An 11824-nucleotide genomic window follows, 5' to 3' on the forward strand; every position below is an offset into this window, starting at 1 on the left:
TTCTATAATCACTATAAACATAGCCATACTAAAATTCATCGTATATATTATATAGGTTTAATTACTCTATTGATTTTTACAGTTTTCCGAAATTTTCAATTAGGTACTTATAATTTTTTTTCTTTTAATTGGGTCTTTGCACTAAATTTTTTTTTCAATTAAGTTTCTCTTGACAGTAATTGACTTAATTTTATAAGGATCTAACTAAAAAAAATTGGTGCAGGAACTCAAATGAAAAAAAAAAAAGTGTAGGGATCCAATTAAAAAAAAATTTTGGTGCAAAGACTCAATTAAAAAAAAAAAAAAATACAAAGACCTAATTAAAAATTTTGTGAAATTATAAAAATCAAACAGAATAATTAAACCTATTATATATGTAGGTATCGTAATTAAAGAGTAGTGTAATTATTATTTACCTAGCAGCAATGGTAGGATGGAAAAGAATCAGAAAGAGACAGAAGAAGCGCAAAAGATACCACAAAAGCTTCATGTATGTGTATGTCTCAGAGTACATAAGGGAGTTAGTAATGGCGATATAAATTTTGTTGAATGAATGATGTGATATATAGCTAGCTTGTAATATATATACTATTGCATGTATCGTGAGAAAGTCTTAGTCAGCAAAGGAAGATGGTTGAACATGTTGAGTTCCAAAGTAACGTTGAATCTTAGCCAAAAGGGAACCGCGTTATTGAGAATATTAGCCATCTCTTGTGGCTGCTTATTATATTCTGGCTCATTATGTAGTTACTAATAGTGGACACTAGTATTTTTACCCCTGAAAAATTACGGGTATATTTAGACTAAAATTAACTATGATAAAATATAATAAAAATATCTAAAATATTTAATTGTAATGTAGAATAAAAATAATAAAAAAATAAAAATAGTAATAATAAAAAATAACATGCTATTTTAAATTTGAGAAAATTTTTTTGAATACAATATTTGTTGTGCTATTTAAAACATGCCCTTCTTTATTGTGAATAAGAATTTTTAACCCCTTCTTACTTCGAACACGAGATATAGCAACATAAAGTTGTCCATGACTAAACACGGGTTTAGAAAGATACACTCCAACATTGCTAAGAGATTGTCCTTGACTTTTATTGATGGTCATGGCATATGAGACAACAATAGAAAATTGTCTCCTATCCAATTTGAAAGGCCACGGTGATTGAGAAGGAGACATGCACATGCGTGGGATTAAGACCTTTTTGCCAAGATAGCTTCCAACTAATACTTCTGCTTCTATAACATGATTAGATAACCTTGTTATAATTAGCCTGGTGCCATTACATAAACCTGCACATTGGTCTAGATTTCTTAAAAGCATTATAGGAATTCCAACCTTCAACTTCAAAGCATGATGAGGTAATCCTGAACATTGGAGGCTATTTAAAAACTCTGGAGTAAGTGTTTCAGTAGCATACTGTCCGCTTCCATAAGATTTGTCAACACTATCTGAACTCAAGTAAATTTTTTCATCTCCTGAAATTTTCATGATAATATATTGATTTACCTTCTCAACGACATCAAGCGTAGAACAAAGAATTGCTCGTGATTGCAACCAATTAGAATCCAAGTGATTTTCAAGAAGATTTGGATATATACAATCCACAATAGAACTAAGAGGATCTTCAAAATTTGATATGAGCAACTCAGTAGGAATCATAATCTCAGAGATGCCATCATTAGGCCCACCTATATTGCCATCTCCAACATTTAAGATCCATTGTGAAAACAAAGCCAATTCATCATTATCAGCATGTGAAGATTCCTCTAATCTCATATTTTTTGTAAGTCTCAAAACACTACAATAGTCCCATATGTAAGAGGAACATATGCTTGCATTAACAATTTCTGTCCTGCCACCTCCAGGAATGACAGAAAGAATTTGTCTAAATTCTCCACCAAATACCACTACCTTCCCACCAAAAGGCAAATTAGCATTATTATTATTTGTAGATGACATAATGTCTCTTAAACTTTTATCAACTGCCTCAACACTATATCTGTGAACCATAGATGCTTCATCCCATATGATAAGCTTTGTTTGCTTTAACAACTCAGCTAGTTCACTATTTTGTTTAATATTACATACAGAATCCTCATGCACCGTTAATGGTATAGCAAACCTAGAATGAGCTGTTCTACCTCCAGGTAGTAGCAAAGCAGCAATTCCACTCAATGCAACAGTAAGAACAATCATTCCTTGTGACCTTAAAAAAGAAGTCAAAACTGTCCAGAGATAAGTCTTACCTGTTCCTCCATGGCCATATACAAAGAATACTCCACCATCTTCTTTAGAAATTGCTTCCACAATTTTCTCAAAAACACCTTGTTGTTCTTGTGTTAAGGATGAGAATAATGTTTGAAATTCATTTTTCAAATTGTTCTTGTCATAGTTTAGCTCCTTATAAATTAAACCATTTTGAAATTTCAGCCTCACAAAATATTCTAGAAAAGGCATATGAGGATATTCTTTTAAGCTCTTCCTATTATCTTGCAATATCATCTCAATTTCATATAAGCATCTTGTTTTCAGCTCTTCATCAGTCAAAGATAAATCTGCAAATAAAAAGAAAAAACAATATAAGAACAAATAAAATAGTTATAGTAAGAAACACAATATGAATCATTAAAAAATAAATTTTTATTAGAATCAAAGGAGAACCTGAATTTTTAGACAATTTTCTTTCATTATACAAAATATCATCAGATAGAAGCCTCCAAGTTTCTTTCCAAACATGTTCTGGTCTGCTCACACTATTTGACATCAACATTACAGTGAAAAGCTTCCTTAGATAATCACCTAAACCCCAACATGAAGCTTCTTTGATAGCTTCAATATATTCTCTATCATCATTAAGTAATCCCAAAGCAAAGCAAGCATCTCTAAAGCTATTGTGAATAACACAATTTGCACTTTTGATTTGGTCATAGTTGGTAGGACCTCAAACAAAATTCAACATCATTCGTAAATAAAATAACTCTCCACATGTTGGAGGTACATAATAAAGCCTTCCAATAGTATAGCTACACTTTCTTCTTGACCAGATTTTTTCTTTTTTATTATAAACAAAGAATCTTGGAAACTCAGAATATGTCAACTCTTTAGCCTCCGAGTAATTGTTATTAGCCTCCATCCATGCAGTAAACATTGATTGATCAATCCCGGGTTTTGACAGAATATCATCAATATCTTCACCATCTTCATATAGAATTGGATTCCGACCAGGCATGCTGAAAAAGTTTTTTAGAAACCAGTATTGTTGGAGCTTCTGTTTTCCTGGTTTGAAGCCTAAATGCAAAAAATTGTCGCATGGTCAATTTGCTCCTCTTGTTAGGTTTCAAACTCCCGATGATTTTATGTTGAATATCAATTCTGTAGCCATCTTCTCCATATGAAAAAAGAAGTGGATATTGTAAACCAAGATAAGCAACATGAATCTCATTCATACGCTTTAAGCGACCATCTTGCCTTTCTAAGATTATATCTCTGGTTGATGAAAGAGAATCAATATCACCAACAACTAAAGCTGCCACTTCAGAAACATCAGGCAAATTATAAATTCTTCTATCTTTTTACCTTGAACTTAAAAGCTTCAACCTTACATGTTCTGTATTAGAACCTGCAAATCTTTCTTTCGCCATTCTAAATGATTTTGCCAAAGCATTATTCTCATCTAACATCTTTTGTAACTTGCCAACAATCTCAGAGTCAATAGCATATTCAGAATCATTTGACCTACAACATCAATAAAAAAAGAAGTAAAAAAAAAAAGAACTTCTATAGCTAAACAAAATGATATAGAAAATAGACAGAAAATATAAATGAAAAAAAAACATATTAGTAATCGAGTTTAGATAAAGCAAATTACCTAAATGGTGCTATTCTATTGTTTACTTCGTTTTCTGTGTCATAGATATACAACTGAGCAAACTTAGGTTTTTCACCGGGCATAGGCATTAAACTACCAATATAATGAATATTTTCTCCACTAATCTTGTAGACCGTTGGAGCACGTCTATGGCCTTTGTTTATAGATGAGTCCACCTTTCCAGCAGAAGAAGTAAATGCAAACATTTGATTATATGCTCTGATATTATTTTGAAAATTCTTGTAATGCTTTGAACCATAGTCATAAAGTAACTCTTTTAGAACTTCAGGAGGCTCTGTTAGAAAAGGCAATTGCACTTTTCCTAAACTGCAGCATAGACTAAACTCTGGAATGATATAATTTCTATTTTTTCGATTTCTTTCATCATACCACATTAAAGCACCACACTCTTGACAAATTGAAATTGGATCACCAAAATCAAAATAATCTGCATTATATGACAAAATTTTTTCTTTAGAATATACAATACAAAAGAAAAAGAATATTTATAGGTAAAAAGTAACCTTTTACCTCCATATGTGAACTGAAAGTTATTTTCTTGGTGACCATTACCTGTATCATATCAAATATAATATTTCTCAACTAAATAAATTTAACTTCAAAATGAAATAAATGTAAAAGTAATTGACAAAATAAATATATGTGAAACAATATAATAAAAACATAGCATAATAGTACCTTCTTGAAAATCAGTGTTACTTTCATATAAACCAATGCTCAGAGAGTAAAATTTTTGAGAAGCTGCTTGCATATAAAATAGAAAAGTTAAACACTAAACTAACTCAGAATAGGTAACAGTACTAATAGCATAAAAAAATTAATTTCTCATAGCAAACTCACCAGAAATATCATCATAGTTGAAATCATAATCAACTCTAACAGAAACTAATCCATCTTCTAAAATATCAAATTCAGAATCTTGAGAAAATAACTTCATCCCACTGATCACATGTCGTCCAGAAGATAAATGACAACTTGGATGTGTCATAGATTTCTTTGTATTTGAATAATCTTGACCAGCAGCTACTCCATATTGAAATGCATTTGGATTAAAAAATATTTGTGTAAAAGACTCTAGTCTTTCAAGTTCATCAGTCAACATATGTGCTGGTAGGTATGAAGTACTTGCAACAAACTCTCTATCCTTGCAGCTTTTTTTTAATTTTCTCCAATACCAATGAAAATCTTTTTCTTTTTTGACTCTCTATTAGTGATTTCAGCTAGCACTTTTCTTTTTCCTAAATTTTTCATATTCCTTTCATTAGTTTGAGAGTCACCAGTTTTTTTTGTCGCCCTCTTTTCAGCAGTAATATTGATTTTCTTCTTAATCTAACCTTTTTGCACTCATCTTTAGTAGAATTCATTCTTTTCTTTCTAATAATAACTGCAAAAATTACAACAGAATAAACTAATAAGCTCTAATATCAAATACTAAATCATAATATAATAATTTAAAATAGAAAGCAATTTAAATTAAAGATGTCTAATAAAATTTATACAAACTAATGAATAAGTATTACTTAGATATGTATAAACAACTTATGTATAAATTCAAGTTAAATGCCATATGTGATTGAAATAAGAATGATAGCATGTATAATAGATTGAAATGAGGTTCATGTGATAATTAAAGTTTCAATTTATATCATGTAATGCAATACACCACACTGATTAGGTCCACACAAAGTTCAATCTGAATTAAAATATTATAGTGTGCTTATAAGAATATAAAATTAAAAGAACATCTCCAATCCATTATAGGAAAGTTTTTGTTGAGCAATCATGTTTGGTCTTCCTTCAAATTCACGATCATGATTTTTCAATGCTTCTTTGGCCAGGATGAAATAACAATTGCTGGCCTTAGACCTAATTGAATGGAGAATATAGGGCCATATTTCTTTAAGAATTGGAATAGCTGAAGATAAAGGGAAGAAGTATCTAATTGGTGAAGATTTTCAATTATTGGAAGGCTTCTAGGACCTGGTGGAAAGACTTTCTTCTTGTTAAGTGTTCTTTGTTTTTGAAAGAAGAAGAAAAATAAAGACAGAGGAAGAGTAAGGAATAGAAAGGAATGCTATAAAAAATCAGCAACTAAGTTTAGGCCTAGAAATTAATCAAACATGTAATGTGCAAGAAAGCAATGCTATTAAAAAATCAGCAACTAAGTTTAGGCCTAGCAATTCATCAAACATATATTGTGCAAGAGAAAGGAAGTGATGCAATTCACTGATTATTAAGTTCTGCTACCTAATGTTTATAATATAAAGCAATTAATCAAACATGTAATGTGCAAGGAAGTAATGCTATAAAAAAACCAGCAACTAAGTTTAGGCCTAGCAATTCATCAAACATGTATTGTGCAAGAGAAAGGAAGTGATGCAATTCACTGATTATTAAGTTCGGCTACCTAATATTTATAATACAAAGCAATTCATCAAACATGTAATGTGCAAGGAAGCAATGCTTCAAAAAAATCAGCAACTAAGTTTAGGCATAGCAATTCAACAAACATGTAATGTGCAAAAAAAAAGAAGTAAAGTAATTCACCGATTATTAAGTTCAAAATCATCAAACATGTACTATACAGTGAAAGAAAGTAAAGGGATTGACCAATCTCTTGCTTGAATATAAGCATAGAGTTATGAACAAACCCAATCTCTAATCATATTAGGATCAAGGTAAGAGTAGAAAGGATAGAAAGGATAACACAGTTGCTCACATGAAACTGAAGTAATTGATGCAGTGGTAAGGTGGTGAGTTGAATCGTCGACAGTGCTAGAAAGCAGATGATTGAGCGACTCAGTTGATGGAAATGGAAGAAGAAGACCCAGTGAAGTGACTCATGAGGCAGCGTTCTCTGAAGGTTGCGGAAGCTGTTGAAGACCAAGGTTCAAGCGGAACAGGGCATGGGAATTTCAAAGGTGAAAGAGGGTTAAAATTGGAAGAAACTTTTTGTTAAGCACTTAATCTGAATATGCAATTGGGGATTGAGATTGGATTTAAGAAGCGCGAATAGAGTAAAAAAAGCGGGAAACATTTTTTATTTAGAGATAATGAGAAGATGCCACGTGACAATTTTTGACTTCAAAATTAGATATATATAATGGATTTCTTAGTTTTAGTATGTGTTTAAACTTACACACACATTTTCTTATTTTTATTATGTAATTCAATAACATATTAGGAATTAGAAATTATAAAAAATAGAAAAAATAAATAACTTTTTTTTAATTAGGGGTGTTTTGGGAAAAATATATACTTTTGGATTCCCATGAGTGATTATCTCCTTTTTAACTAATTTATAAATTATACATTTATAATAGTTATACCTGTATAATATATAGATAGTCAAAGTTTTCTAATTGACCATATGTTATATTTTCTCTTATAAATTAATTTTAAAGAAAATGAGATATATACTATTACAAGTTTTATATCTAATAAGATAAAATCTGCATGTAAATAATTTATAAGTATGAGATATTTTTTATTGAATGAGTTAGTTTTTGAAATTGACTTAGGAATACTCAATCTCAATTTTAATATAGTATTAGAATTAGAATAGAATCTATTGGATCCAATAATATTGAGCCACCTGTCTGTAAATATTCACATTTCAGACTATCATTTTTGAACGTAAAAAAAATATATATTTACATACAAATTTTACGTTATCTATCAAGAATAAAGTCTTTACATAATTTAAAAGTGTGAAATATACTTCACTCCGTGAACTATTTTTTTTTTATGGAGCTAGCACTTCTCACACCTTATTATAATTAAATTAAAATCAGTATTGTTATGTCAAAATTAAACTCACGTGTGTGTATATATATTATCAAGGGTGTAATTTAACTACCCAAAGTATAGTGATTAATTAGACGGATTAATTACTCTGTTGGTCCTTATAGTTTCGCGAAATTTTCAATTAGGTCCTTATATTTTTTTTCTTTTTAATCAGGTCTCTATACGTTAATTTTTTTTTCAATTTAGTCCCTATTAATGTTAAACGTCAAAAAAATGTTAGTAAATTGTGAAATTACTTTTATACCCTTAGGGACCTAATTGAAAAGAAAAAAATTATAAGGACTTAATTAAAAATTCGGTTAAACTATAAATATTTAATAAAAAATATTTCTATAATCCCTATTCAATGATTCATTATGTTAAACAAATAATTTTTTTATTAAAATTTCACAATAATAAAAAATTAAAATCCATAAATAAAATATTATATAACTCATAAACAAAATCTTAAAAATATACTTTTTATTATGCTTTCGCTCGTTTTCTAACACATAAGGCATACAAAATGTTGCTATCTCTACTCTGAATTAAATAAAACAATGTAAAACAATGAGGCATTCAAAGTCCATTTCTTTTTACCTCAAGCTTCTCACATAATCTTGGATTTAAACAGTCTTAAATCGTTTGCAGATTTCACATGATTTAGATTGCTCCTTAGAATATTGTGAGGTTGGCAAGCTGAAATTAGAATATTTCTCTGATGACGTTCTTGTCACAACTACTCTTGATAGTGTCTACTGTTTAGCTCTTGGCATTGGCTGAGAACCAGCACCATTCCTCCCACTTAAAGCATCCAACTTTAACAAATTCTGTAAATAAGAACTAGTATATATGACTTCCTGTTGTCAATAAGAAGCACAAGATAGCTTGCCTGATATGTGGAAGTTGAGAAAGGCAGAATTATATATGGAAGTTGAGAAAGGCACAATAATAAGATAATGAAAATTATCCATCTATGGATATTCCAAAAACCATTTTTCCTATCTGTGATGAAAAAAAGCTCACCTGCATATTAAAATAACCTAAAGCAATAAGAATCATGCGTCAATGTCTAATGAAATCATAACTTGATGATATTAAGAAAATATCTTGTTTAGAGATTAGAGAAGATGCCAAATTTACATACCATCCGGGGACCACGTAGGCTCAGTTAGAGATTCCACAAGTGAAGGATCACTCCCAGCAACACAGATGCGCTTGTGGATCTCTCTGTATGGAACATTAAGATAATTAAACTCCAAGTTGAAAAATAACATATACAAATATTCCAAATCAGTAACTCCAACTATCATCAGTACTTGAAAGCCAGATCCAATACACAAAATAAGAGCATAAATGGATAGTTAAAAAGGAAAAATCTTTTAGAGGGACTAAAATTTTTTTATAAGCTTGTATCTAAACAATGAATCAACGTAAGGAACAGTATATTAAATAGAAACTATCAACTATTAAGTTTCATTCCACCTCATTCATAATTAATTCCTTTGTGGTACTATATATTAGCAGACAAAAAAATGCTATGACAAATTAATGCAGCAATGCTTGAAAGATTCAATATGGCATGGCATGCAGATGCCACTTTCAAACACCAATTATTATATAGAGAAAATTAGTCAAAAAAAATGACAAGAAAAAAGGCTAGAGATTCAAAACCTTGAGAGAATGGTCAAGTTTCCCTGTCAGAACCAACAATAGTGTTGTTTTGCCACTTCCTGGAGGGCCAAGCAATAAGGTCATCCCGAAAGAGAATCAAGCATTGAACACAAATCACTAGTACAATCATGTTATGAATTATGTTATTGAATACTGATCATCAAACCCTAAATAGAAACAAACAATAAACAAGTATTCAAGTAATCATGAAGTAAAACATATGCAATTGAAGACAGACTCAAATTTCTTTACAATCATGATGCTGAAAAGTGAAAACTAATATCATACCTGGTCCTGGGCTCTGTCTGAAACGCAATAACCAAGGCCAACCCCCCAAGTCCCTGCATCCAGCTAGTCCTAGGCTCTGTCTGAAATGGAAGCCACGAGAGCAGGCGCGAGACAGTGAAACTAGGCGCGAGGGACGGAGCGGCGGCGTGGTGAGGGAGGGACGGAGGCACGGCGCGGCGAGGCGAGGGAAGCATGGAAGAACGGAGGCACAGAGGCACGTAGGTGAGACGCGGCGAGGGAGAGAGGGACAGAGACGCGGCGAAATACAAGGGATGAGTAGAATACAAGGGACGAGGCACGATAGGGACGCCGAGAGGAGGAGGCGCGGCGAGAGGGCACCGTGCGGCAGATCCGGAGAGAGCTTGATGAAAAAGTTAGGGCTAAAGATATGTGAGTGTGGAAGTGAGAAGGTTTTTTTGGAATTTAAAAAATATAAGAGTGTCTTGCTATCCCAAAAAAAGAGAATATTCATTTTTTTAAGGGAATATTCTGTTATTTTAGACGTTTTTGTCACATTAGGGATTTAATTGAAAAAAAATAACATATAGGGACCTAATTGAAAAGAAAAAAAGTATAAGGACCTAATTGAAAATTTCGTGAAACTATAGGAACCAACAGAGTAATTAAACCTAATTAGACTCAACCGTGACTAGAATTCTGTAAGTAGTTGAATTGTTAGGCAGTGGTTAGTTGTCATACTATAAGAAGAGTTTCAAGTGTATGAGAATATCGGTATTCCAATTGTTTTAACCATTGATTTGAATTATAAAAAATATATATAATATATATTAATTAAAATCAACGGTTAAAATAATTAGAACACCAATGTTCCTCGGTGCACTTGAAATTTTTCCCATACTATATAGTAGCTCATAGTGCAGTGCTTTGTATCAATTGTATTACTCTTTGAATTCAATAACAATTTACCTATTACTCAAGCAATGTTTTCTTTCTTAGTTCCGCTAGGGAGACAATGGCTTATTTGTACAATGTGTACAATGGGTTATATGAGTTACAAAATGAACATCTCCCATACTATTTAGAATAACCATCCGAGCTGATCAAAAAAGGTAACACTAATGGTTATATCTCTAATACTCCTTAAACCTCCATTGTACACATTGTACAAATATTCCATTGTCTCCTTATACTTTCCCTTTCTATTTTCATTTCTTAGACTCAGCTCTTCTGCTATAGCTTTGTTCTTAATTAAGTTTGTGGTTCATTAACCTTCATCAAGGTCTTCAGGACTCTTTTATATATATATATAGTTAATTTTATTTGTCAATACCTTTTATATATAACATACACTAGAAATCTAGAACATTCTTCACATACATTTTAGAGGAAATAACTTACATAATCTCTCTAATCCCATTAAGTCAAGGGATCGGAGAGACTATATCTAATTATATCTAATTAAGGAAAACTGGCAATTTTCTTGCAATAATAATATACCAAAATAATTCAGAAAGGTAAACATCTGAACGAATTTGAGAGGACGAAACAAAGTGGTACAAGCAGGGATCATTGTTGGTGTGTGACTTCACTCCAATTTTGAATAGCTTGGGACACTACTTTTTGAATTACTTGTGCATCCAAATGGCATGTACCATTCTTATCCTGGGACATTCACAAAATAATTCATTTTGTCAGTGTTTTTCTCTTTGTCTCCATTCAAAAAGGTTACAAGTAATAAACACGAGCATAAATAAATTAAAAGGGATATTATTCAAGAGTTTGATTTTGATGTACTGTTAGTATAAAATAGTTTTACACGTGTATCTAATTACATAATTAACTTTCATATTAACTGTGTAAATAGTCATCCAAAAGAACGGATGTGATTATACGACTCTGCAAAACACTTTACACTCTCAGTGTATCAAAATTAAACTCATTATTTAAATTTTTTCTTTTCTTTTATTATTCATATTTATGTATGTACTATCGTATAATGATAAATAACGATAATACACATATCTTTTAGTATTTGTTGAATCAAATATTATGAGCGGATATTTAATTAGTTAAATGTGAATACGTCTTTAGGAAAATTGAAGAACTATATGTTAGTAATTGTATGTATTTCAATTCTGTAAGTAATAATGAATCGAGGGTAAGTAATTATCAATTATCAATTATTTTAATTAATTAATTTTAACATCATA

At 30.9% G+C, this 11824-nt stretch overlaps 4 protein-coding genes and 1 long non-coding RNA gene across 8 annotated transcripts in view; all 5 read right to left on the minus strand.

Moving 5' to 3' along the window:
• The window catches only part of LOC110268858, a 1550-nt gene extending 918 nt beyond the window's left edge, over positions 1-632 (minus strand). The window contains exon 1 of the long non-coding RNA XR_002357519.1: positions 417-632. This is a non-coding gene — a long non-coding RNA (uncharacterized LOC110268858). The remainder of the gene's footprint in view (positions 1-416) is intronic.
• Positions 669-3245, minus strand: LOC107644377 (ATP-dependent DNA helicase PIF1-like). Its single transcript, XM_021106748.1, has 4 exons — positions 3058-3245; positions 2678-2904; positions 1012-2571; positions 669-778 (listed from the first exon to the last, which is right to left on the minus strand). The coding sequence occupies exons 1-4, from the start codon at positions 3243-3245 to the stop codon at positions 669-671; spliced, it is 2085 nt and encodes a 694-aa protein (XP_020962407.1).
• On the minus strand, positions 3251-6963 carry LOC107643542. Of its 2 annotated transcripts, none has more exons than XM_021115848.1 (6): positions 6625-6963; positions 4746-4928; positions 4584-4646; positions 4416-4457; positions 3885-4332; positions 3251-3751 (listed from the first exon to the last, which is right to left on the minus strand). In XM_021115848.1, the coding sequence occupies exons 2-6, from the start codon at positions 4891-4893 to the stop codon at positions 3589-3591; spliced, it is 864 nt and encodes a 287-aa protein (XP_020971507.1). In that variant the 5' UTR covers positions 4894-4928; positions 6625-6963; the 3' UTR covers positions 3251-3588. The 2 variants fall into 2 exon arrangements, with proteins under 2 accessions (XP_020971507.1, XP_020971503.1); XM_021115844.1 differs by having other exon boundaries at positions 4746-5289.
• On the minus strand, positions 8155-10140 carry LOC110268855. Of its 3 annotated transcripts, none has more exons than XM_021115850.1 (4): positions 9654-10140; positions 9366-9424; positions 8839-8921; positions 8155-8521 (listed from the first exon to the last, which is right to left on the minus strand). In XM_021115850.1, exons 1-3 carry the CDS (start codon positions 10123-10125, stop codon positions 8886-8888), a joined length of 567 nt encoding a protein of 188 aa, XP_020971509.1. In that variant the 5' UTR covers positions 10126-10140; the 3' UTR covers positions 8155-8521; positions 8839-8885. The 3 variants fall into 3 exon arrangements, with proteins under 3 accessions (XP_020971509.1, XP_020971512.1, XP_020971510.1); XM_021115853.1 differs by having other exon boundaries at positions 8155-8551; XM_021115851.1 differs by lacking the exon at positions 8155-8521 and adding an exon at positions 8560-8717.
• LOC107643765 overlaps positions 10924-11824 on the minus strand; it is a 3331-nt gene continuing 2430 nt past the window's right edge. Inside the window, exon 4 of the mRNA XM_016347534.2 lies at positions 10924-11276. Coding sequence (XP_016203020.1) covers positions 11181-11276 — 96 coding nt within the window. The 3' untranslated portion in view covers positions 10924-11180. The remainder of the gene's footprint in view (positions 11277-11824) is intronic.

This window comes from Arachis ipaensis, chromosome B01 (assembly GCF_000816755.2).
Source record: "Arachis ipaensis cultivar K30076 chromosome B01, Araip1.1, whole genome shotgun sequence".
Lineage (NCBI taxonomy): Eukaryota > Viridiplantae > Streptophyta > Magnoliopsida > Fabales > Fabaceae > Arachis > Arachis ipaensis.

What these genes read in the sequence shown, in the direction of transcription:
- LOC107644377 (XM_021106748.1), bottom strand. Translation starts at nt 3,245, where the DNA reads ATGCCTGGTCGGAATCCAATTCTATATGAAGATGGTGAAGATATTGAT. An exon ending in AATAAAAAAGAAAAAATCTG is followed by an intron (nt 2,905 to 3,057) that starts GTCAAGAAGAAA and finishes TATTCACAATAG; the next exon opens with CTTTAGAGATGCTTGCTTTG. An exon ending in AAAATTGTCTAAAAATTCAG is followed by an intron (nt 2,572 to 2,677) that starts GTTCTCCTTTGA and finishes TTTTATTTGCAG; the next exon opens with ATTTATCTTTGACTGATGAA.
- LOC107643542 (XM_021115844.1), bottom strand. Translation starts at nt 5,007, where the DNA reads ATGTTGACTGATGAACTTGAAAGACTAGAGTCTTTTACACAAATATTT. An exon ending in TAACACTGATTTTCAAGAAG is followed by an intron (nt 4,458 to 4,583) that starts GTACTATTATGC and finishes GATATGATACAG; the next exon opens with GTAATGGTCACCAAGAAAAT. An exon ending in AATAGAATAGCACCATTTAG is followed by an intron (nt 3,752 to 3,884) that starts GTAATTTGCTTT and finishes TTGATGTTGTAG; the next exon opens with GTCAAATGATTCTGAATATG.
- LOC110268855 (XM_021115850.1), bottom strand. Translation starts at nt 10,125, where the DNA reads ATGAATATTCTCTTTTTTTGGGATAGCAAGACACTCTTATATTTTTTA. An exon ending in CAGACAGAGCCCAGGACCAG is followed by an intron (nt 9,425 to 9,653) that starts GTATGATATTAG and finishes TTGGCCCTCCAG; the next exon opens with GAAGTGGCAAAACAACACTA. An exon ending in AACTTGACCATTCTCTCAAG is followed by an intron (nt 8,922 to 9,365) that starts GTTTTGAATCTC and finishes TGTTCCATACAG; the next exon opens with AGAGATCCACAAGCGCATCT.